Source organism: Gymnoscopelus microlampas (assembly GCF_963454915.1).
Source record: "Gymnoscopelus microlampas genome assembly, chromosome: 14".
Classification (NCBI taxonomy): domain Eukaryota; kingdom Metazoa; phylum Chordata; class Actinopteri; order Myctophiformes; family Myctophidae; genus Gymnoscopelus; species Gymnoscopelus microlampas.
Window position 1 is genome coordinate 10,107,937 of NC_139951.1, and position 23,469 is coordinate 10,131,405.

The window sequence follows — 23,469 nt, forward strand, 5'->3', positions numbered from 1 at the left end:
TATTCAGCCAACTTGAGCTAATGCTTTCTAGAGATTGTCATTTCCCAAACTGATTACTACGCGTAAGACAAAACATCATTGTTAATTATTCTTGTGATCTGCTGAAATAAAACTCATCATAGACAGAATTTGCTACTACATCTTCACATGGATTGTTAAAGTAGTAGAACCCGCCTCTCACTTCTCTTCAGCCCCTCATGGTCCTCCTTCATGTCTGCTGCATCCTCTGCAGAGTGTAATATTGTGATTTTACAACCGGTTGTATTAGAGTACCCAACGCTTTGTAAGTTTAAGTAATCCTGTGTTTGTTTTACATTTTAGGAAAAACATTTTAGGAAACAAAATAGGAACAATAGTCTGGAAACATCCCCCCCCCCCCCCCCACCCCCCATACTTATCCAGACCAGGAAATTAGTACAAATCAAATGCATAGGGCCTATTTTATTATGTAAAATACGGTTCAAGAGTTATAAGCCAAAATGTAAAGCAGGCTGGTGTAGTGCCACCATGAGGCCGATTTGAAAAGTTTGGGGTGCAGAGACTTCCTTGGCATAACATAATAGACAGGTAATAAAAGAAGAGAAATGGACATACCATCTGCTGAATTATGGTTGTTCTCCACCGTTGAATCGTTTATACCTGTTGGAAGTTGTTCTTAATACAAACACACACACACACACACACACACACACACACACACACACACACACACACACACACACACACACACACACACACACACACACACGCACCAGCTATTTTCATGAACAAATGAGAAGCAAAGCTATGCGAAAACAAACTGGAACACTAAACAGGTAGCCTACCACGTTCTGAAAACTGGGACTAGTTATGCACATACAGTAGCTCTGTGTCTACCAGAAATACAACTTTAAAATATAGCTGCAAGCAGCGATAATACGGGGCCAGGTAATGAAGAGAGAAAAAAGAAAGAAGCAATGATAAGTAATATGCACAATAAGCCATTGAAACATAGAATACTGAACTTGAGAGAAAGAAGACCATGCAATTAACATGAGGATTTTAAACCCTCACTAACCCTAACCTCAGTAAAACAACACCTAAGCCTATCCTCAAGACACACTATGTGTTATCCGAATAATGCCAAATCATGATCACCTCAATACATTGTCGTGGACAGGGATCGAACCAGCAACCTACGGACTCCAAGACTGCCTTTCCTCTCATTGAGCTAGATATATGGCCTCCCTTATAGTGTCTGTTGATATTTATAAGTATTTCCGTTCATTTTGAACCAGGCCTCTGTGTCCCGAACTACTCTAGATCACTGGTTCACAAACCATTTACCAATAAAGGCATTTTTGTGTCTCCTCAGAACGAAAACTAGTGAAAGTAGCCGATCTACAAGTTCACAAAACGTTGCTATCTGAAAAGTTGTGAGGTTGTAGATCGGCTATTTTCAAAATTAAGTATATCATACATTAAAAGAGAGACAAAACTATAAGTAATATGCACAATAAGCCATAGAAGACTGAGCTTAAGGTCATGTTTTTTGCAATGCCACCTCTCACCGAGAGAGAGAGGGAATAGATTGAAGAGAGATGGAAGCAGATTGGATTGATTGGACATCTCAACCTATTGCCATTAACAGGAATCGAACCCTCAACTTTCGGATTGACAGGCTGCAACACTACCTATAGTGCTATAGCTTTGTCCAGGCTGAGGTTGTCTGTTGAAGATAAAAGTGAACCAGTGAAAGCAGACGATCTACAAGCTCAGAAACACGTTGCTATCTTAAAAGTTTTGAGATTGTAGATCGGCTATTATTTCAGAATGAAGTATGTCATACTTTGCAAAAACATACCCTCTCAAATAAGCATTTCATGTTATCTTTATCAATTGCACATGTGTTCATTGATACAGTCTTGTTGTTTGCAATGCACTTTAAATTAAGTCTGCACCAAGTGAGGCTTGAACCGGCTACCTTGATGTTGTGAGACATTCACTTAAGCGGGAAGCCATTGGTCCAACAGACCTGATCAAGTGAAAACGGAGGTCAGACAGATGATACCATTTCACGCAAATAGCTGAAAAATCCTGGGTTTAAGTGTTTTTCAAACTGCTCAAAATTGCGGACAATCTAAGGGCGGAGCTTACTGGTAAAGTGATACATGTGTTCCTCATGAGTCAAGGCACATGTGTAAGCAGGTTTAATGGCTGTCGGCCAAACGAGGCATGACTTTTGCCTGTTTAAAGTTTGCATTTTCAAAAAATTGCTATAGCGCCCCCCTTTGACCAATTGGAGTAAGATTGGTTTCAGTGATATTTGGAATGACCCTGTACATTACTGCACATTTTCAAAGAAATGTGAGTCTGCATGTATGTGTTAGGGGCAGATGAATAATTGTCATAAAACTGCAATATTCATTGGCTCATTAAAGCTTAATTTTTTCACGTAGAACAAATCCGCTTGCACCGTTTGGTCGGCATAGGTCCAAAGTTCATGTGTAAAACGTTTCGTGCAGATTTCTCAAAAATCCCAGGAGGAGATGGATTTTAACATCTTTTCATGTAATTAAAAATGGTGGGAGATCTAAAGGTCAGAGGTCAAAAGTCATGTGTGAAAGTTGTTCATCATGAGGAGACGCATGTGTGTATTGAAGTTTTATGGCTGTAGGTCAAACAGGGCATGAGTTGTACCTGTTCAAAGTTGGCATTTTCAACTGAGTGCTATAGCGCCACCTTTGGACGAAAGATTGTGAGATTTATTTCTTGATAGTTTTTCATGACCATCTATCATATGGCCGAGTTTCGTAAAAAGCGTATGCACGGTTCAGCCAGAACTGCCAAAAGTGGCAGAAGAAGAAGAAATGGAATAATGCCAATAACAAAACGGGTCCATGCTGGAAGCCTGGCCCCGTAATAATGCCAATAACAAAACGGGTCCATGCTGGAAGCCTGGCCCCGTAAATATAGCTGCAAGCAGCGATAATACGGGGCCAGGGATTGCAGAGAGAAGAAAGAAAGAAGCAATGATAAGTAATATGCACAATAAGCCATAGAAACATAGAAGACTGAACTTGAGAGAAAGAAGACCATGCAATTAATGAGCATTTTAAACCCATAACCCTAACCTCAGTGAAACTATGCCTTCCCCTAACCTCAAGAAATACAATACTACGAATGCCAAATCATGATCGCCTCAACACATCGTCGGGGACGGGGATCGAACCGGTGACCTCCGGACTACAAGGCTGCCTTTCTTCTCATTGAGCTAGAGATACGATAGCCCTAGCAGTGTCTGTTGATATTTCTAAGTCATTCCGTACCTGACGGACCAGGCCTCTGTTTTGCTAACTACTCTAGATCAATGGTTCCCTAACCATCTACCGATAGAGAAATTGTATGTCTCCTCGGAACAGAAACCAGTGAAAGTAGCCGATCTACATGATGATGAGAGAGAGGCAGAGAGAGAGAGAGAGAGAGAGAGAGAGAGAGAGAGAGAGAGAGAGAGAGAGAGACAGAGAGACATGGAAACAGAATAGATTGAAGAGAGAGAGAGACATGGAAACGGAATAGATTGATGAGAGAGAGAAACGGAAACAGAATGGTTTGATTGGACATCTCAACCTATTGCCATTAACAGGATTCGAACTCTCAACCTTCGGACTAATAGGCTGCAACACTTGGACGAAAGATTGTGAGATTTATTTCTTGATAGTTTTTCATGACCATCTACCATATGGCCGAGTTTCGTAAAAAGCGTATGCACGGTTCAGCCAGAACTGCCAAAAGTGGCAGAAGAAGAAGAAATGGAATAATGCCAATAACAAAACGGGTACATGCTGGAAGCCTGGCCCCGTAATAATGCCAATAACAAAACGGGTCCATGCTGGAAGCCTGGCCCCGTAATAATGCCAATAACAAAACGGGTCCATGCTGGAAGCCTGGCCCCAAGAAGAAGAAGAAGAAGAAGAAGAAGAAGAAGAAAACGGGTCCATGCTGGAAGCCTGGCCCCGTAAAAAGTAAAGGAAAAGGAAAACACAGATTCAATATTATTGTTCCTTATGGAGAATTGTCCTTTTAGCAGACCAGCCTCCGTGTGGAGTTCTGAGCCTAGGGCCAGCCCCCCAAAACAACGTCTTGAATTCTGTTTACATATGATGCATATTTTATCAAATAAAACACATTGGAAAACTATTAGAACCATTTTTACCTTCATTTTCATTCCTTGGTGAAGATGCATTTGCTGTTGTAGCTGCTGAGTAGAGAGGAAAAGATCACTTTGGTTCACATTGTTACAGTCAAGTTACAAAATCAACACCAGCTCCATGCTCATTTACTGTATGTGAAATACTTCTGTTGGTTCTGGCTTCTTGGATCAGTTATGGGCTCGTATTTATCAAGCAACTGATGGTCCAAAAAGCTGAAGAGCCAGTGAGGCTTGAAAAGCCAGTGAGGCTTGAAACATCACGCCCAGTGGTGATTTTATAGCCTACTTACCCCTAAATCAGGGGTGGGCAACTTGGATGATGGAGAGGGCCACTATATTTCCACACTCACTCCAGAGGGCCACATTGCATATACTGTAGTGTCTGGCAGACACCTCTTATCCCCGTATTTTAACGTTTTTCGTAAACTAATGCCGTACTTCGCCATTTTATGTCACACAAAAGTAGCAAAAGTAGCCAATCTACTAGCTCAAAACGCGTCGCAGTGCGACGTGTTTTGAGCTTGTAGATCTGCTATTTTTGGAATCCTGATGTATAAATGTGTTGCCATTTTTTTATTGGAATCCTGAAAAATAACATTTGTATTTAATTTCAAATGCATTTAGTTATACTTATGTTAACTTATGAACTTAAATACAAATACAAAGACAATAGACTTTCAATACGATAAGCTACTAATATAGACTGAAGTAATTAAAGGGGGTCACGTTTGCCTGTTTGGAATTGTAACAGCTGAAATCAATAATATATCAGTATTCTGATATTAACCTGTGGGCCGCATTAAGTGAAGGTGGGGGCCGCATGTGGCCCCCGGGCCGCCAGTTGCCCATGTATGCCCTAAATTAAACTCATTAGAACAACTAAAGATTAAAACATCAGATGAAAAATATCCCTGATGAAGACCTATGTAGGTTGAAACATTAACTTAAATTAATAAAGGCCGTTCCCTCTTTTTATGCTGAAATAGCCGATCTAGAAGCTCACATCGCATTGTGAGCCCCTAGATCGGCTATTTTCACTACTCTTATAACATTTGTATTTAAAAAAAATTATGAAGTTATTTCTTATCTTTTGAAATAATTATAAAAATTGTAGGAAACATAGGGAAAAAGGAGGGATATTTACTCACGACCCATACAATTGTGTCCGTGACCCACAAATAGGTCCGGACCCATAGTTTGGGAAAGAGTGATTTATCCCGTCTGATCCAGGAGCACCTATGACTTTTGTTTAAAAATGTTTTTTATTACCTACGTCTCCGCTGAGCACCTTGCTTTATTCTCTCTAAACATTTGACTTTTGCTTGTGAAATTGCATGCAGCTGCTGAAATGCAATAGATTGACCCATAACATGCTTTTATCATTACATTGAATGAGAAGTATAGCAACAGACTTAAAGTTACTTATTAAGCAATATTACACAAGAAGGTGTCCAATTTGTTGATTACAGCAGTTCATTTTCAGTGGTTCTTCTATCAAACCTGTAGAGTTCATTGGGTTTTTGAGTTTTTTCCTGTTTTTCCTGAGCTCCCTGAGACTCCTGGCTCTAAATCAATGTGACATGTGGCTCATGAATGGGTTTAATACATGCTGCTCATGTCTGTCTTTTGTCTATAGGATATTTATATTTTTACCAGACACACTACCTGCCTCTCACATCAGAAGCAGAATTAAACATTGTGCAGCTAAGGATGCATCTTGTGTAGCCTACTGTTGTGTTGTTCTCTCTCTCTCTATTGCATCTATGTCGTGAACGATGCAAGTGGGGACATGGTCGGTCCTACAGTGTACAGACAGGTACAAAGGAAAAGTTTGTTTTTTTCTGTAATATAATTTGAAAAGTGAAACCATTAGGACCATTAGTACCTCCATTGTCTTTCCTTAGTGAAGAGGCATCGGCAGTTGCAGCTGCTGAGTAGAGAGGAAAAGATCAATTTGTTTCACATCGTTACAGACAACAAGTTAGTAAATCAACACCAGCTTCAGGGTCATTTACTGTATGTCATTGTAGGCCTACGATCTATGGTTCAAGATGTTATATAGGGCAGTGGTTCTCAAACTTTTTCAAGGACCCCCAAATTGATATGTATTTGGCCACAGACCCCAATCTGAAAGGTTTTGTGCCAGGGACCCCAAGAAGAGAAGAGTTATGTTGAAAAAAAAAATCTAAATTATTCACTATATCCCAAACATTTTCAATATTTTTCACAAAAATGCAAAAATAGCTGATGTGTAAGCTCGCAGATGCGTAAGCTCGCCGATGTGACGCGATATGAACTTGTAGCATACATCTGCTATTTTTGAATAGCCAACATATAAATGGATAAAGTGGTTAAAATGATTGTGACGCTATATTTACTAGTTTTTCTGGGGACCCCCTGGTACCCTTCCGAGGACCCCTGGGGGTCCCCGGACCCCACTTTGAGAACCACCATTATAGGGTATAGCAGAGATTTCCGAAAATATTTATATAAATAATTCTAAGCCTGCAACCAAGCCATCCAGGCTCCTGGTGAATCAAAAATTCGATTCTGTGTCAAGGAATATTTGAAAAACGCAAAAAAAAAAGTAGTGTTTACTAGATATAGTATATAGTGTATATTATATAGGAAGAACAAAAAAAAGTGAGCTATAGCAACACCATGGCAGTGTGTACAAAATATTTGGTATTGTCCTGGGGTTTATGAGATTAGATCTGCACACATGCATGCACAGACACACACGCATGGAGGGAGGGGGGAGCGAGTGAAAATAAGATAAATTAAAAGAATGAGGTATTCTAAAATACACAACTGTTGAAAAAAACACTGAACTGTTGAAAACAAACAGACATACCATCTGCTGAATCACGGTTCACTGCTGGTGTTGGATCTTGTAGAGGCACTGTGAACAAATGAGAAGCAGTTCTCTTATGATGCTAATTAGGAGTTCTGTGTTCACCAGAAATACAACTGCAATTTAAAAAGGAAGACAAAGACTTAATATTATTGTTCCTCATGGAGAAATGTCCTTTTAGCAGACCAGCCTCTATGTGGAGGTCTGAGCACAGGGCCAGCCTTCCTAAGCATGTCTTGAATTCTCTGCATACGTGATGCATATTTTATAAAATAAAATACATTTTATAGATAAATCACCATGAAATAGAAATCATTGGGAGTTTTGGGACCATTAGTACCTTCATCTTTGTTCCTTGGTGTAGCTGCGGAGTAGAGAACAAAAGTAAATCAGTTTTGTTTCACGTTGTTATAAGTTAGGAAATCAACACCAGCTTCAGGCTCATTTACTGTAAGTCACATTTGTATTGATCTTGTCATGTGAGTGTAACAGGAGTGATTTAACATGTATTTCCTTTGATATGAAACTCATCAAAATACACCTAATGGAAAACAGAATGCATTGTTTAGATTTTTGTATTATTTCAATATTTCCCCTGTTCTATCCTTGGTAATACTTTGTTAAACACAGCACCTTCTTCTGGTTGAACTAAACGTCCCTGTGATCAAATCTGCACATGCAATGTTGCAGTAATTGACCACATGTTGTCTTGTCCTCGTCAGTTGATGATGATAAACGGGGTACCTGCCTGAACAGAGACCAAGCACTGTGTGGTGTCTTCTGAGCTAGTTACATGAGGAGAATACTCAGATAATGGTAGAGACCTGTAACAGGTCACTTCACACATTTTAGAGTTCTGTTTTATTGCTGCAATGCCAGTTTTGGGCTTGTATTTATCAAGTCTCTCATGGTTAGAAAATTGGTCCTGAATGCCAAGACATTCTCATTTATTATCTGTGTACAGCAGCCACTTCCATTACTCTGTCTCTCTTATAAAACGATATATACGTTTGATTTTTCAGATCTGCCTACCAAAGTTTGCCGGCCCTTTTTATGCTAAAATCGCAGATCTACAAGCTCACATCGCGTTGTGAGCTTGTAGATCGGCTATTTTCACTACTCTTATAATATTTGTATTTTAAAAAAAAATTAAGTTATTGTCTCCGCCAGGCCGAAAGGCATGGCGAGAGAGTATGTTTACCCTCCGTCCGTCTGTCCGTCCGTGTGTGTGTGTGTCCTGTCTGTGTGTTAGCACCAAATCTCCGGCACCGTTGGCCGTTGTGAGCTTGTAGATCGGCTATTTTCACTACTCTTATAATATTTGTATTTAAAAAAAAAATGAAGTTATTGTCTCCGCCAGGCCGAAAGGCATGGCGAGAGAGTATGTTTACCCTCCGTCCGTCTGTCCGTCCGTGTGTGTGTGTGTCCTGTCTGTGTGTTAGCACCAAATCTCCGGCACCGTTGGCCCGGTCGCTGCAAAACTGTGCACACACACTCCCTGGATGCCAATTCAGAACCTATGCCTCAAAATTTTCACATGGGCCTGTTATAGCGCCACCTGGAGGCCGATTTGTGCAAAACCATTTTTTAAATATTATTCCTACAGATTTTATCCAAACGTCATGCAAATCGGTACACAGTATCTCTATAGTCATGTGATCAACGTGGATCTGTCCGATTTCCCATTTTCCATCCTCATTGGCTAAGGTTGGCTTCCAAAATGTGCGTTTTAAACAAAATGCCTCAAATCATGAACGCAGCTTGCGATTTCCGTGAAATTTCACAAACACATTCCCACTAGGCCAAGGAAGAAATGCCACCCTTTTTCACATTGGCCTGTTATAGCGCCACCAGCAGGTCTAATTCAGCAAAACACATTTTTGGAACAAAATGCCTCAAATCATGAATGCAGTGTCCGATTGCCTTGAACGACCTAAGAATAAACGGCACCCTTTTCACATTGGCCTATTATAGTGCCACCAGGAGGCCACAATAACGTACCTGACCTGGCGGAGACCTGTGCTCCGAGGAGCACTTTCTCTAGTTTCTTATCTTTTGAAATGCTTTATCCCGTCTGATCCAGGAGCACCTTTGACTTTTAAAAATGTTTTTTATTACCTACGTCTCCGGTGAGCACCTTGCTTTATTCTCTAAACATTTGACTTTTGCTTGTGAAATTGCATAAATAGGCTGAAATGCAATATATTTACCCATAACATTCTTTTATAATTACATTTGATGAGAAGTAGCAACAGACTTAAAGTGACTCATTAAGCAATGTTACACAAGATGGTGTCCAGTTTGTTGATTACAGTAGTTAATTTTCAGTTGGTTCTTCTATCAAACATTTAGAATTAATTGGGTGTTTGGGGTTTTTCTTGTTTTTCCTGAGCTCCCTGACTCCTGGCTCTAAATCAATGTGACATGTGGCTCATGATGAATGAGTTTAATACATGCTGCTCATGTCTGTCTTTTATCTATAGGATATTTAGATTTTTACCAGACACACTACCTGCCTCTCACATCAGAAGCAGAATTAAACATTGTGCAGCTAAGGATGCATCTTGTGTATTGTTGTGTTGTTCTCTCTACATATAGAGAGAGTAGGCCAGGCCATGCATGTCGTGAAGGATGCAAGTGGGGAATACATGGTCGGTCCTACAGTGTACATACAGGTACAAAGGAAAAGTTTTTTTTTCTTTTCTGTAATATAATTCAAAAAGTTAAACCATTAGGACCATTAGTACCTCCATTTTCATCCCTTAGTGAAGAGGCATCTGCAGTTGCAGCTGCTGAGTAGAGAGGAAAAAATCAATTTGTTTCACATCGTTACAGACAACAAGTTAGTAAATCAACACCAGCTTCAGGCTTATTTACTGTATGTCACATATTTCTGTTGCATTTCTGCGTGAGGAGACTACTCAGATGTTGGTAGTGAACTGTGAAAGGTCGCATCACACTCAATTTTAGAACTCTGTTTTATTGCTGTAATGTCAGTTTTGGGCTCGTATTTATGGAGCCTCTCATGGTAGGAAAATCGGTCCTAAGTGCTCATTTATTATGTGTCTGTATCTGTGTGTGAGTGTGCGTTTGTTTGTGTGTGTTTGTGTGACATTGTGGCTGGCATAACTCAGAAATGAAGGGTCTCAAACTTGGCGTGTGTCCCGAGGTGTGCAGTGCAGAATGGCAATTGGGACGAAAGATTCATTGTACTATGTCATTGTACAATCTATGGTTCAAGAGTTATAGGGCAGTGGTTCTCAAACTTTTTCATGTCAAGGACCCCCAAATTGATATGTATTTGGCCACAGACCCCCATCTGAAAGGTTTTGTGCTAGGGACCCCCAGAAGAGTTATGTTAAAAACATAATCTGAATATTTCAAAGATTATATTTAGATATAAATAATTCCCAAACATTTTAAATATTTTTCACAAAAAAAATCTAAAATAGCAGATGTGACAGGCTGTGAGCTTGTATATCTGCTATTTTTGAATAGCCAACATATACATGGATAAGGTGGTTAATATGATTGTGAATACTTTTGCTGGGGACCCCCTGGTACCCTCCCAAGGACCCCTGGGGGTCCCCAGACCCCACTTTGAGAACCACCGTTATAGGGCATAGCAGAGATTTCTGAAAATATTTATATAAATAATTCTAAGCCTGGAACCAAGCCATCCAGGCTCCTGGTCAATCAAAAATTCAATTTTGTGTCAAAGAATATTCGAAAACCGCAAAAATGTTTTTACAGTGTTTATTAGATATGTTATGTAGTATAATATAATACAAAAAAATACACAGAATCAAAGGCTTTATGTTCATGATTCACCAGGAGCCTGGATGGCTTGGTTTCAGGCTTAAAATAATTGATACAAAATATTTTCTGAAATCTCTATGGGAAAAATAAATGGGTATTCTATCAGTAGCACCACACAATGGCTACCACTGCTATGCCCTGACCTGAAGAAAAAAAAACATAAAGTGAGCTATAGCACCACCATGGCAGTGTGCACAAAATATTTGGTATTGTCCAGCGGTTTATGAGATTAGATCTGCACACACATGCAACAAACACACATGCACATACACACACGCAACAAACAACAGACAAATTAAAATAATAAGGTATTTTAAAAAAATCCCACCCTGTGTGAAGGAAGCGGTGCCTTTGATGAGTGGCCTCCTGGTGGCGCTATAATAGGGCGGGGCGGGGCTTCAGCAATTAATGCTCGTCCCTATTGGTGGTGTAAGTCCACATACCAAATTTGGACTTGGTGGCATGCTGCAAACTGGAGTTATGGCCGTTTGTAGCCCAGCCAATGACAATACAGAGGGGGCGGGGCTTCAGCAATTACAGCTTGTCCCTATTGGTGGTCTAAGTTCACGTGGTAAATGTGTATTTGGTAGCATGCTGCAAAGTGGACTTATGGCTGTTTAAAGCCCAGCCAATAGGAAGACAGAGGGGGCGGGGCTTACTACATTTCAGTTCGTCCCTATTGGTGGTCTGAGTCCACGTACCAAATTTGTACTCAGTAGCATGCTGTGAACTGGAGTTCTGGCTGTTTAAAGCCCAGCCAATGGGAAGACAGAGGGGGCGGGGCTTATGTAATTACAGTTGGTCCCTATTGGTGGTATTAGTTGGACTTGGTGGCATATGCTGCAAGCTGGAGTTATAGCTGTTTAAAGCCAGTGGCCTCCTGGTGGCGCTATAATAGGGCGGGGCGGGGCTTCAGCAATCAATGCTCGTCCCTATTGGTGGTCTAAGTCCACATACCAAATTGGGACTTGCTGGCATGCTGCGAACTGGAGTTATAGCTGTGTAAAGCGCTGTTTAAGCCAGTGGCCTCCTGGTGGCGCTATAATAGGGCGGGGCGGGGCTTCAGCAATCAATGCTCGTCCCAATTGGTGGTGTAAGTCCACATACCAAATTTGGACTTGCTGGCATGGTGCGAACTGGAGTTATAGCTGTTTAAAGCCCGTGCTCAAACGGACACAGTGGCCTCCTGGTGGCGCTATAATAGGGCGGGGCGGGGCTTCAGCAATCAATGCTCGTCCCAATTGGTGGTGTAAGTCCACATACCAAATTTGGACTTGCTGGCATGCTGCGAACTGGAGTTATAGCTGTTTAAAGCCCGTGCTCAAACGGACATCCGGGCTCGGACGGACAAACGGACATACGGACGGACATAGTCAAGAGTAGAGCGGCTGGCACCGCTAAAAATCACACCCAGTGTGAAGAGAGTGGTGCCTTTGAATTAGTGTAACTGGTTGCAGTGTTGCAATCAGCTGCAGCTGTTGAGGCCGTGCTCAAACATACGGACGGGCAGACGGACGGACAGACAGACACGCACGGTCAAATGTAGGAGTGGTTGGCACCACTCAAAAAACACATATTGAAAATTCTGGCTTGAACAAACAGACATACCATCTGCTGAATCAAGGTAGTTCTCTACTGGTGTTGGTTCTGCCCTCACTTGTAGAGGCACTCCTGTGAACAAATGAGAAGCAGTTCTCTTATGATGCTAATTATGAGTTCTGTGTTCACCAGAAATACAACTGCAATTTAAAAAGGAAGACAAAGACTTAATATTATTGTTTCTCATGGAGAAATGTCCTTTTAGCAGACCAGCCTCTATGTGGAGGTCTGAGCACAGGGTCAGCCTTCCCCTAAGGATGTCTTGAATTATCTGCATATGTGATACATTTTATAGATAAATCATCATGAGATTGAAATCATTGGGAGTTTTGGGACCATTACCTTCATCTGTGTTCCCTTGTGTGGCTGTGGAGTAGAGAACAAAAGTAAATCAGTTTTGTTTCATGTCGTTACAGTCAAGTTAGGAAATCAACACCAGCTTCAGGCTCATTTACTGTATGTCACATATTTCTATAGGAGTGATTTAACATGTATTTATTTTGATATGAAACTCATCAAGATACACCTAATGGAAAACAGAACGCATTGTTTAGATCTTTGTATGATGTCAATATGTTCCTTGTTCTATCCCTGGTAATACTTTGTTAAACAACAGTGCCCTCTTCTGGTTGAACTAAACTTCCCTGTGGTCAAATCTGCACATGCAACATGGATAAGGATAATTCCTTTTAACAGGTCGTTCATGAAAGTCCTTGCGGTCTTGTTTCCAATGAGGGCCTGTGAGCAATTAGGGATTAAGAGTCTTGCTCAGGGATAAATTTCATTTCATCGACACATATGCTGGCCTGGCCTGGAATCGAACCTGGGGCAACCAGGGCCTCTGGCTCCCTAACCACTCAGCTATGGCTATGGCTATGGCCTATGGCCGCCCCATATGGCCGCCCCACGTGGCAGTATATTGTCTTGTCCTCATCAGTTGATGATGATAAACAACAGAGACCAAGCACTGTGTGGTGTAATCTGGACTCATTCTATCAATACAACGTACCCAAAGAGAACAGACTTTGCCTCAAAGATCCTTTGCACGTTCGGGACAACAACATATCTTTGTGAACAGGCAGGCGTTCTCTTACTCTCTATGATGAACATTAACAACCAAAAACTCTCAGGGGCGGATTTTAGAAGTTACAGGTACAGGTTACAAGCAAAGCTCAGGTTCGGGGACCCTCCCACCGTAATTAATTATTACTATTGCCCTCAAAAGATTAAGTCTCTTTGCACGATTTCACGTTGTAATGTCATTTCATAGATCATATATAAAGATTAAAACAATATATTCTGGGGCCCCCTATGACATTATGAACATCACAAATGGTTAGAAACTGTCCCCTGATGTTGATAGTCTGGTCAAACGAATTGGCCAAGCGGTTCATTAGATTAGCTCTGGAAAAAACACACTCAGAGAAACGCATCAACCCTCTTATAGGCGGCTAGCCACTAAGTCACTGCTCAAATAACATTCTCAAACTCACCAGATTGAGGATCAACAGAGCCACATGGAGACAACCTACAGGTTTCATGTATATGATCTGTTATGAAGTTCAAACACAATGATAACATAACAGTGACGAGGTTACAGCTGTTGGCTTATTTGGACGCACGCACGCACGCATGCACACACGCACACACAGCACATTAAACGCGCATTACAGAACAAACTAGATATTAAAGCATTCAATATTTGCTTGTGAAATTGCATGTAGCTGATGAGCAGTATGTGTCATTTCAAATCAGTAGAGAAACTTACCACGATATTTCACACCCAGCACCAAACAGACAAGGATAAGAACCCCAATAATTCCTCCAACAATACTAACAACGGGTGTATTTCCTTAAAAGAAAAAGAAAAAGCATTTGTTGTTTCTGGGTCCAGTTTAATATACAGTATAGCATGTCTTGAATTCTCTGCCTATGTGATGCATATTTTATAAAATAAATAAAACATTTGGCTATAGATAAATCATCATGAGATAGAAACCATTGAGAGTTTTGGGACCATTAGTACCTTCATCTGTGTTCGTTGGTGTGGCTGCGGAGTAGAGAACAAAAGTAAATCAGTTTTGTTTCACATTGTTACAGTCAAGTTAGGAAATCAACGACAGCTTCAGGCTCATTTACTGTAAGTCACATATTTCTATTGGTCTTGTCATGTGAGTGTAACAGGACTGATTTAACATGTATTTCCTTTGATATGAAACTCATCAAAATACACCAAATGGACAACATTTGAATGCATGGTTCAGATCTTTGTATTATTCCAATATTTTCCTTGTTCTATCCATGGTAATACTTTTCCCACTGATCTATATTTAGAACGATTGCTGTTGTTCCTGAAATCATCTCAAGATTCAAGAGATTTATTGTAACAACAACACACTGTTAAAAACTTATGTTGGGGAGGTGCTCCAAAAACACAGAAATAAAACAGTTCATAAATATAAATACTAAGCTTATATTAATATTAAGCATCTCTGAATCACATGGACAAGACAACTTTAGTTATGTTCTTATCGAACATCACTGCAGTGGGCCCTAATCCCAAACAATAATCCAACTTTATCCCAAGACTACTTTTCATCATCCATCCATCCACTTTCTTATAGACAGCTTGGCTATGAAAGGCCAAATTAAAGTATATAGAACATAATTATTTGAACAAAGCATTGTCGGATTGTTGAAGGTGATCGGTCCAGCAGTTTGCCAGATTAGCTCCAGACAGCAGACACAATTTAGACAGACCACCTTAATGACGACTTAGCCTCTTTCAGAGCCACACTGTAAATAACAGGATAGGTACAGGTACTAGTATTGGCCTACTGAGCCAAGCAAGTCCACTCAAGCCTTTTGCAAAATGATCCCCCGAAGCAGACATGCACATACATACAGTTAGTGCAGACATGAGCCAGACTTAAACTCAAGTCCTTGAGACGACAAGAAGCATGTGGTCACTGGTCTGTGTGCTAATTGGCTGCACTGCACCACTAGGCACCCCAAAGTATCATCTCTTCAAGCTGCATCAACAGAGGTGCTTATGAATCAGTGAGTTATCACCAATGAGTTATCACCAACAGCAGGTCTGAATCACTAAATGGACAAGGCTTTCTCAGGCCCAGGGGCCCATGGACTTGGGATTTGTCCCTGCGACAATGTAATAAGACCTCTCATGTCTTTTTAAGAGTTATCCACTTTGACAATTGTGAAATAAGGGTTTGCCATGTGAATGAAAAGCTGACCAGGGTGGAAACTTTCTGGTAGAACAAACCTGACCTTCCTCTTGCTTTGCTCAGAACATATAGGGCCCTCTCCTTAAAGTTTTTTTTTTACTGAGACTACCACTGTCCCAAGAAAAACAAAAATGTCATCTCATCGTGATATAACCACTCTCCACAAGAAATGTTCTCCACAACACTTCCTATCTGACAAAGAGGAGTCTATATGGCTTCAACTGAAATTTGTTGCAGTTGACTATTTTCATATTATTCACAATAAAGTATTATGGACAACATTTATAGACAACAGATTGGTGTCCCTCTTGGTTTTTACTTTTCACCTAACTATGCTTGTCTACCATAAACTTGGTTTTAAGGGAAAAGGGAAAACCTGTCTTAATTAATTGCATATTATTGTGGTATGGCTGTTACATTGACAATCTATTAGACAGATTGGCTGTTGGCCTTCCATAAATATTTTAACTCTATTAACCACTTACACCTGGTGTTCCCCCAGGTCTCTATACTTTGTCAGCTCCTTTTTTTCTTACAGCCCACAGATGGATTTGATCAGTCACACCACTATTATTGTGTAGCCTACTGCCTTACTTACCCTTGTGATGTATTTTATATAGGATGTACTTAGACCTGGATTATATCAGTCTTTCAGAGCAACAGGACTTTATCAAGACAGTGCAGAGGACCACAGCAAAAAAATATGTTCTTGTGAAATCTAAGGTATTGAACATCACAGGCCTCCACATAGGTCATAATATAATACAGGAACTCCTATTTTTTATGAATTTCACCATCTTTCATGATGTCTCCTTTGCCAGTTTGCCTATCCACTGGCTAAGCCAGGCCTCACCTGTTTGCCATTAGTATTACAGTATGACCTGATGACAACTGGTTCTCATGTTGGCTTTTTGGCATGTAGGCAATTTAGCCATATACGTTTATCTAATAAACCATAATAAAGTCTCCATAGCTGGAACATTGGTGCGTGATTAATGGTAACAGTTATTTTCCGCAATTGGATTGCCTAGAACATTTTCAGAGTTCTCTCCTCAATGTGATCTTCCTCAGGTAACCGCTAGGATTACGCCCATAGCCAAATTACAATGAGTTAGGCGGCCTGCTGCTCTTATGCACCTGTGCTGATCTACAAGCTCACAACGCTTGCGATGCGATGTGATGTTTGTAGATCTGCCATTTTCACTACTTAATTAATTTTTTTTTTAAAGGAAATTCTTTCAAAAAAACTTTATTCATGAAATTAATTAAAAAAAATGTTTTATTTTTTTTCTTTTGTCGTTGGAAAAAATTAAACATCTTTAGAAATAATAGACATTTTTAATGTAGGACACAAAAACAAAGGGGGGTATAATTTACTTGCGAGCCATAAAAATGGGTCCGTGCCCAAAAAATGGGTCCCGTTCCTCTGTTTAGGAAACACTAGCTTAACCTCAGAGCCACATCATCAGGCATCAAAAACATAGAGCGGATGGAGGAATAAGAAATCATCTTCACAGCATGACACAATCTCTTCCAATAACACAGTAAAGTGTATTTATTGAGATGGCATAACAGAATAATAAGAAACACAAACATACCTTTTATATAAAACGGGTTGTCACAGGGATCACTCTGCTCCACACTGAAGAGGTTCTTCATTTCACAGAAGACTTTTTCAACCCTCTTCCATTCCTCATCGTTGGTGATAGTCCAGTTCTGTCCAGACTCCATCCATTCCCCTTCATCTTTCTTCCAGCGATAGGTGACTGGACCTGAATCTGTGATGTTTCCTTCACAGACCAGTGAGCAGGTGGTAGACTGAGGTGCACAAGGTGGTCTGTAAAGCACTGATGGCTTTGTGACATTCTCTGTTAGGAGAAAGAGTGAAGACAAATAGGAAACTCAATGAAATCATCCCTTACCAGAAGGATAACATATAATAGGACATGTATTGTTCCTGCAGTTGAAATTCGGATGCCAAAGTACAGCAGTTAAGGTACGGTTGCACTGTAGATACAGCAGGGTATCAACAGTGCCTGCATAGGGCAGGCCAAAGGAAATAAGAGAACAAACAGTATTATCCATTACTGTCCATACTGTACTAAACCGTTCCAAGCAATTAGTCCATTGAATGAGCAGACTGTTATCTTAATTTATACGCCATCATGACGGTGCCCCTTGACTTGCGATGTGGCACATTTTTAGCTACTCTTTTTGGCAAGCGACACAATCGTACGGTACTATAAGTTTAAGCTTTAGTAATGCACTATATAATTGATGTTGTGCTTAGGGAATGAGAGTGTGTTTGTTGGGGTGTTAACTTGTGCAGGGCTGCAGTTTCACCAATATGCTCTCAGATGACTTAGTGTTATATTTCAGCCACTCTTTACTTTGATGATCAACTCTGGGACAATTTTTGGGGTGAAACGCTGCACTGGCATCTTTTACGATCATGTCTTATGTCTTTACCATGTCTCAAACGCCATCATTACACTGTAAGGTTGTAAGTCGGGCTAATTGCCTAGATCAGTGTTTCTCAAACTTTTCTGGCTTCAGTACCGTTCATTCCCTGATTTAAGTCCTTTACCTGACTGCTATATTTTGCTTAGAAACTATTGACAAAGGTCCAGTTTTTATGTCAATAATTAAAACAATATAATGGCAAATGACTTACAGTACTTTATATTCAATAATGCTAATCAAGTTTACTTGCAAGATCAGCAGACGTTCACATGACATTTGTCAATGTTTTATCTTTAACAGTATACAGTAAAATACCTTTTAGTTTGCACTTTCCCTCACATACCCCCAATAGTGCTTCTGCATCCCCCTAGGGTTATACGTACCCCATTATAGATAAACACTGGCCTAGATGCTGTGATTACATGCCAATTCATTTTTTACTTGGTTGCGTGCAAGTGTCAATCATGCACCAAAATTAGCAAAACTCTGCGTCTCATTGGAGGACTATGGACAGTTCCGAAAAAAGGCTACCAATATCATCATCGGTGAGGATTCCAAGCTTATACTGTTGACACTGTAGCTATATCAGAATTTACTGTGATGGTATATGACACTGTCATTGAATTTATTTTGCTCACGTTCTTGCCTAACCTTGGGGCGAGATGCTGTATGTATGGAGACTGTGGGCCCTATCTTGCACGCCGCCTTACCCCTTATGCCAATTCTTTTTTTTTTTACTATTTTGAAGAACATTTAAAAATAGCCAATCTACAAGCTCACAACATGTAGATGTATATCGGCTATTTTCACTATTTGAAAATGTTTTTTTCAAAATCAAAACTGTCAAAAATGCCTAAAAGGTTTAGACATAAGGGGTAAGGTGATGTCTTTTTTTGTTTTATTCTGTAGCTCAGGCTTCCACAACAACAAAAATATATCCGGGTGTAACAATGGCAGTGTCGCAGTGGAGCAGTATTATTCATTATTATTTATAGAAGAACAGGACAGGACACTTATGATATTGTCACTGACTGATTAGAAATATATAATTTTATTATAAACTAGACATTCTGCAGCTAATGTTCCGGACATTACATTTTATATTGTGAAAACATCCATAGATATTCTACCTGGAAATACCCGTTTGTTTACAAACATTCACTTTTTTTTATTACCACCTATGAAATCATCAGTAGGCAGGTTTCTGAGCTATCCACACCTTCCAGACAGTGAGTAGACAGAGAAATGGTGTCATCTTATAATGAGCATTAGTGAGGACCAATGATATTAAAATAAGGTTGAAAATTTGTGAAATGCTCCTTTAACAGATGTAAAAAAGAAAAAGTAAAAGAAAAAACTCTTCTAATGACATCAGAAAATGAACAAACAAAGAAATGAAAACGGCCTTTAACAGGACATAATTCATACTTACTGATGACCTCAACTCTGTGCAACTTGGGTTGTACATCCAGATTCTGACCAAACACCATGAAATAAACTCCATTGTCTTCGGTGGTCATATTTTTGATGACGATGACTTCTTCATCCAATTCTGTGCGGCCTTCATATGTCCCATAGACTTTCTCTTTTCTAGGCGAGCTCCGATCCCACTCTGCCACCACATATTGTTCGCCTGAGGGTGTCTTTTTCACTTTAAGAGTGTTGAGGTTGATATCTAGAGGCAGTTGAAGGCATCCTTCCAATGGGATGTATGTGACATCTGTGTAGAGAAAAAAACATTCTGTCAGTTAAAGGGTATTTCACTTTAAAACACGTCTGGGGTCATTGCGTGTGTGTGTGTGTGTGTGTGTGTGTGTGTGTGTGTGTGTGTGTGTGTGTGTGTGTGTGTGTGTGTGTGTGTGTGTGTGTGTGTGTGTGTGTGTGTGTGTGTGTGTGTGTGTGTGTGTGTGTGTGTGTGTGTGTGTGTGTGTGTGTTTACGACAGGCACTGTAGACAAGCAGGCCATGGCACAGGGAGCAACAAGGACATGAGACTTATCTTACAATAAATGCACCGAATCTCTGTATGTAAATTATGTACGTCTGTAATCCACGTAATGATCCACGTACGTGATAAAAATTCGGCACACACATCGCAGACGACCCGAGTGAGTGCAGCGCCCGGCATCCACTCAGTCGGATAGGCACTTGTCCAGAACCGCCAGAAAAGCCTCTGGCTGTGGCCCAAATGAGCCAATTGATTGCCATAGTAACCCCAGCCTAAGCTTCATTTGCCAAATTCCCCACACCTGCTATTTGATTAGTTAGTCAGTCAGTCAGTCCACTTTTCAGAGTCAGTTTGCACTCTGCAGACATTCTCCACAGACGTTTTAACCTGACTCCGCCAGATGGGGTTCACATGAGCTCACATTAAGTTCACAATACAGCCTCTATCTGGGAACGCTCAGAGATTGGAGTCTACACCGACCCTCGCCCGGTCGAACCAATCAGCGGCAGCTACGGGCGGGATCTTGGCGAGACCGGGTGTGACGCCATCGAGAAGCGGCAATTGCATTGTAGTTCTTTCACTATTCATCATGGCCGTCACCACGAACAACAACACTACAAGTTGCGCAGCTACTATTTGTCATTTAGACACGTCAATATGATTGGTTGGATAGCACGCCCAGACGGTGATAGACAGACGGTCCCATCACCTGCCAAGTAGCTTAAAAAAAGGGACCGCCTTCTTGCAGCGGTTGGGCTACCGAGGTCCCAGATGGAAGTAGGTTGTGAAACAAATGTGTGAAGCAAGCTTCTTCCATCTGTCGGAGTCAGGTTACAGACGTTTACCACTGCACAAGGACTTTCCACAACTGCTGATCCCCAGGGTTGGGAAGTAACGGATATGTAACGCCGTTACATAATCAGAGTAAAAAAAAAACATAACGGTAACGTCTTAGAGTACATTTTAAAATGTGTAATCTGGATTAAAGTAACGGGGGTGTTGTAACAGGGGTTACATGAGGATTACATTCTCCCCTTCCCCTCATTAATTTTGCAAACAAGTTATAGATTATTATAACATGCACCAAACAACCACCTGCAAGAGCGCACACTCTGCACAGACGGCAATGGATTGGAGTTGAGCGCAGCGCGCACCTCTCTGTGTAAAGTCCTCACAGTGGAGGCTGCTGCTGCGTCAGGACCGGTATTGCCAGAACTTGCGAGAGAAATAAGGAACCAGGTCTATGAAAACAAGCCCAAAATAAGCGACTATAAAAGGCCACATGAGCACTTCAAAGCTATATATGTCGACCATTAAACAATGTGCATATTTATATATGTTGGCTATTTGAAAATAGACGATCTACAAGCTCACAACCGTTCTACCATTATTTACAAGCAACTTCAGAAAAATAAGCCCAATTTGGCTTATAATAATCAGACCAGGCAACACTGCAGACAGGGATACTAGATAGGAGAGCATATTGGATTGGGGATAAATAATGGGTAGAGCAGTCTTCTCTTTTAGGTCAAATAAAATGAGGCTTTTTATTTAAAGAGTAGCCTACGGGGTATAAATATAATTTTATAGGGCTGAGTTCTTTGTAGACTATATGAGTCTTTACTGTCTAGTCAATGTTTTAAACTCATGCCATGTCTATCTAAATGAGTGTCAGCCAGGAATGTCAAAATGTCAAAAAGAGATTTTATTTGCCACTTTGACCACACATGGATGGAGTTTAGATCCCATGGGGACGGTTGTGTTATTTAAAATGAGCTAGTTGTTGGTTGTCAAACAATCAAAATGGTACTGCAGGTCAAGATGCATTTTCTTATGATCTGTTATTAGTTCACACAATGACTCTACAGTTATGTAACTGTTCAGAGAGGTCAAATTCCTAACAATTAAATGACCTTAACCATATTTCTGTTGTCCTTATCTTAATTTCATAGGCTCAACATTCTTGTCTATCAATTCAATTTCAATTCAAAGGGCTTTATTGGCATGAGAAAACATACGTTGACATTGCCAAAGCAAAAAGCACAATACAACAATACAGCAATACAATCAAAACAAAAAATGTACATTTGAAAGTCAGAATCTTCAATAGGTCAATTTCTTTCTATGTACCAAGATCACTGGGTGCAGGTATAGTGCAGGAATATACACAATGATTAGTCTTTAGGGTGGTTGTGTTCCGTTCGATATCCTTCTCCTATCACAGCAACTCACGAATCTTGCTGCTGTGTTTGCACATTGTTGTACTTCGCCCAGCAGATATGGGAGTTTTTTGTCATTGGTCATGTTTTCAAAATCTCTGTGTGTGGTTGTAATCTGTGGGAAGTATGTGTCTCTGATGTCTTGGTACAATGGACAGACGGTTAGGAAGTGTAGCTCGGTTTCCACTTCCTTTTGTGTGCAGTGGGTGTATAGTCTGTCTTCTCTCGGGATACAGGTCTGCCTCTATCAATGGTCTGCCTCTATCAATGGTAAAACGTGTATTATCTAATTAAATAGAGTTTTGCTTAGAAGTAATCCAAAAGTAACTGAAACTAACTAGTAGTTACTTTTTAAATGGAGTAATCGGGATTACGTTACTGACTACATTTTTTAGCAAGTAACTTGTAACTGTAGGGGATTCCTTTTGAAAAGTAACCCTCCCAACCCTGCTGATCCCCCGCCCATATGCCCATATATGGGCAGGCCCATTTATGCCAATATACTGATAACATCAGGGATCTCCATACTGTATGGCCATGAAAGGGATACAGGCAGACATACAGATACAGAGATCTCCATATATGGGCACAAAAGGGACACAGACAGACAGACAGACAGACAGACAGAGAGATGGTTAAATTAAGATGTATTGCATAACAGGGTGGGTGCAAGTATTCCTTATTTTCATTGTTCCCAACTTGCATCGTTCCCAAGTAGGCCGATGCCCTACGGGCACGGGTCTAGTTACACAAACATGAGTTAAACAGATGAACTATGGCAGTGCACAGGCAGCAAGAAACGCAAGCAGCCATGCAAGGACGGCAACAGTCTACAGTAGGGCACTGGCAGCAAGAAACACGAGAATATTTATAGAACTCAATGACAGTCGGATGGTGGAATGAAACCTTACCCCAATATAGAGTCATACAGTACATCCTATATTTACAATTAACATCAAACTGTAGGTGAGGTGTAGGTATTTTTTTATTTAATATTGTAATTATGTCATGTATCTCCTATCCAACAACTAATTTTATTATTTTAGTATGCAATAAAAAATGACAATGATTTTATAAAGGGGGTGTTTGGGGGGGGCCACCAAAAAAAATCTTGCTTAGGGCCACGAAAAT

The 23,469-nt window shown here is 40.5% G+C and overlaps 1 protein-coding gene across 1 annotated transcript in view; it reads right to left on the reverse strand.

Annotated features, from left to right (window-relative positions):
- Positions 1–19,709, reverse strand: part of LOC311059893 (uncharacterized protein) — a 113,130-nt gene extending 93,421 nt beyond the window's left edge. The window contains exons 1-4 of the mRNA XM_084078003.1: positions 19,605–19,709; positions 17,308–17,577; positions 14,491–14,514; positions 14,233–14,316 (exon numbers count right to left, since the gene is read on the reverse strand). Coding sequence (XP_083934129.1) covers positions 14,233–14,316; positions 14,491–14,514; positions 17,308–17,577; positions 19,605–19,692 — 466 coding nt within the window. The 5' untranslated portion in view covers positions 19,693–19,709. The remainder of the gene's footprint in view (positions 1–14,232; positions 14,317–14,490; positions 14,515–17,307; positions 17,578–19,604) is intronic.
- Between the last annotated feature and the right edge of the window lie 3,760 nt (positions 19,710–23,469).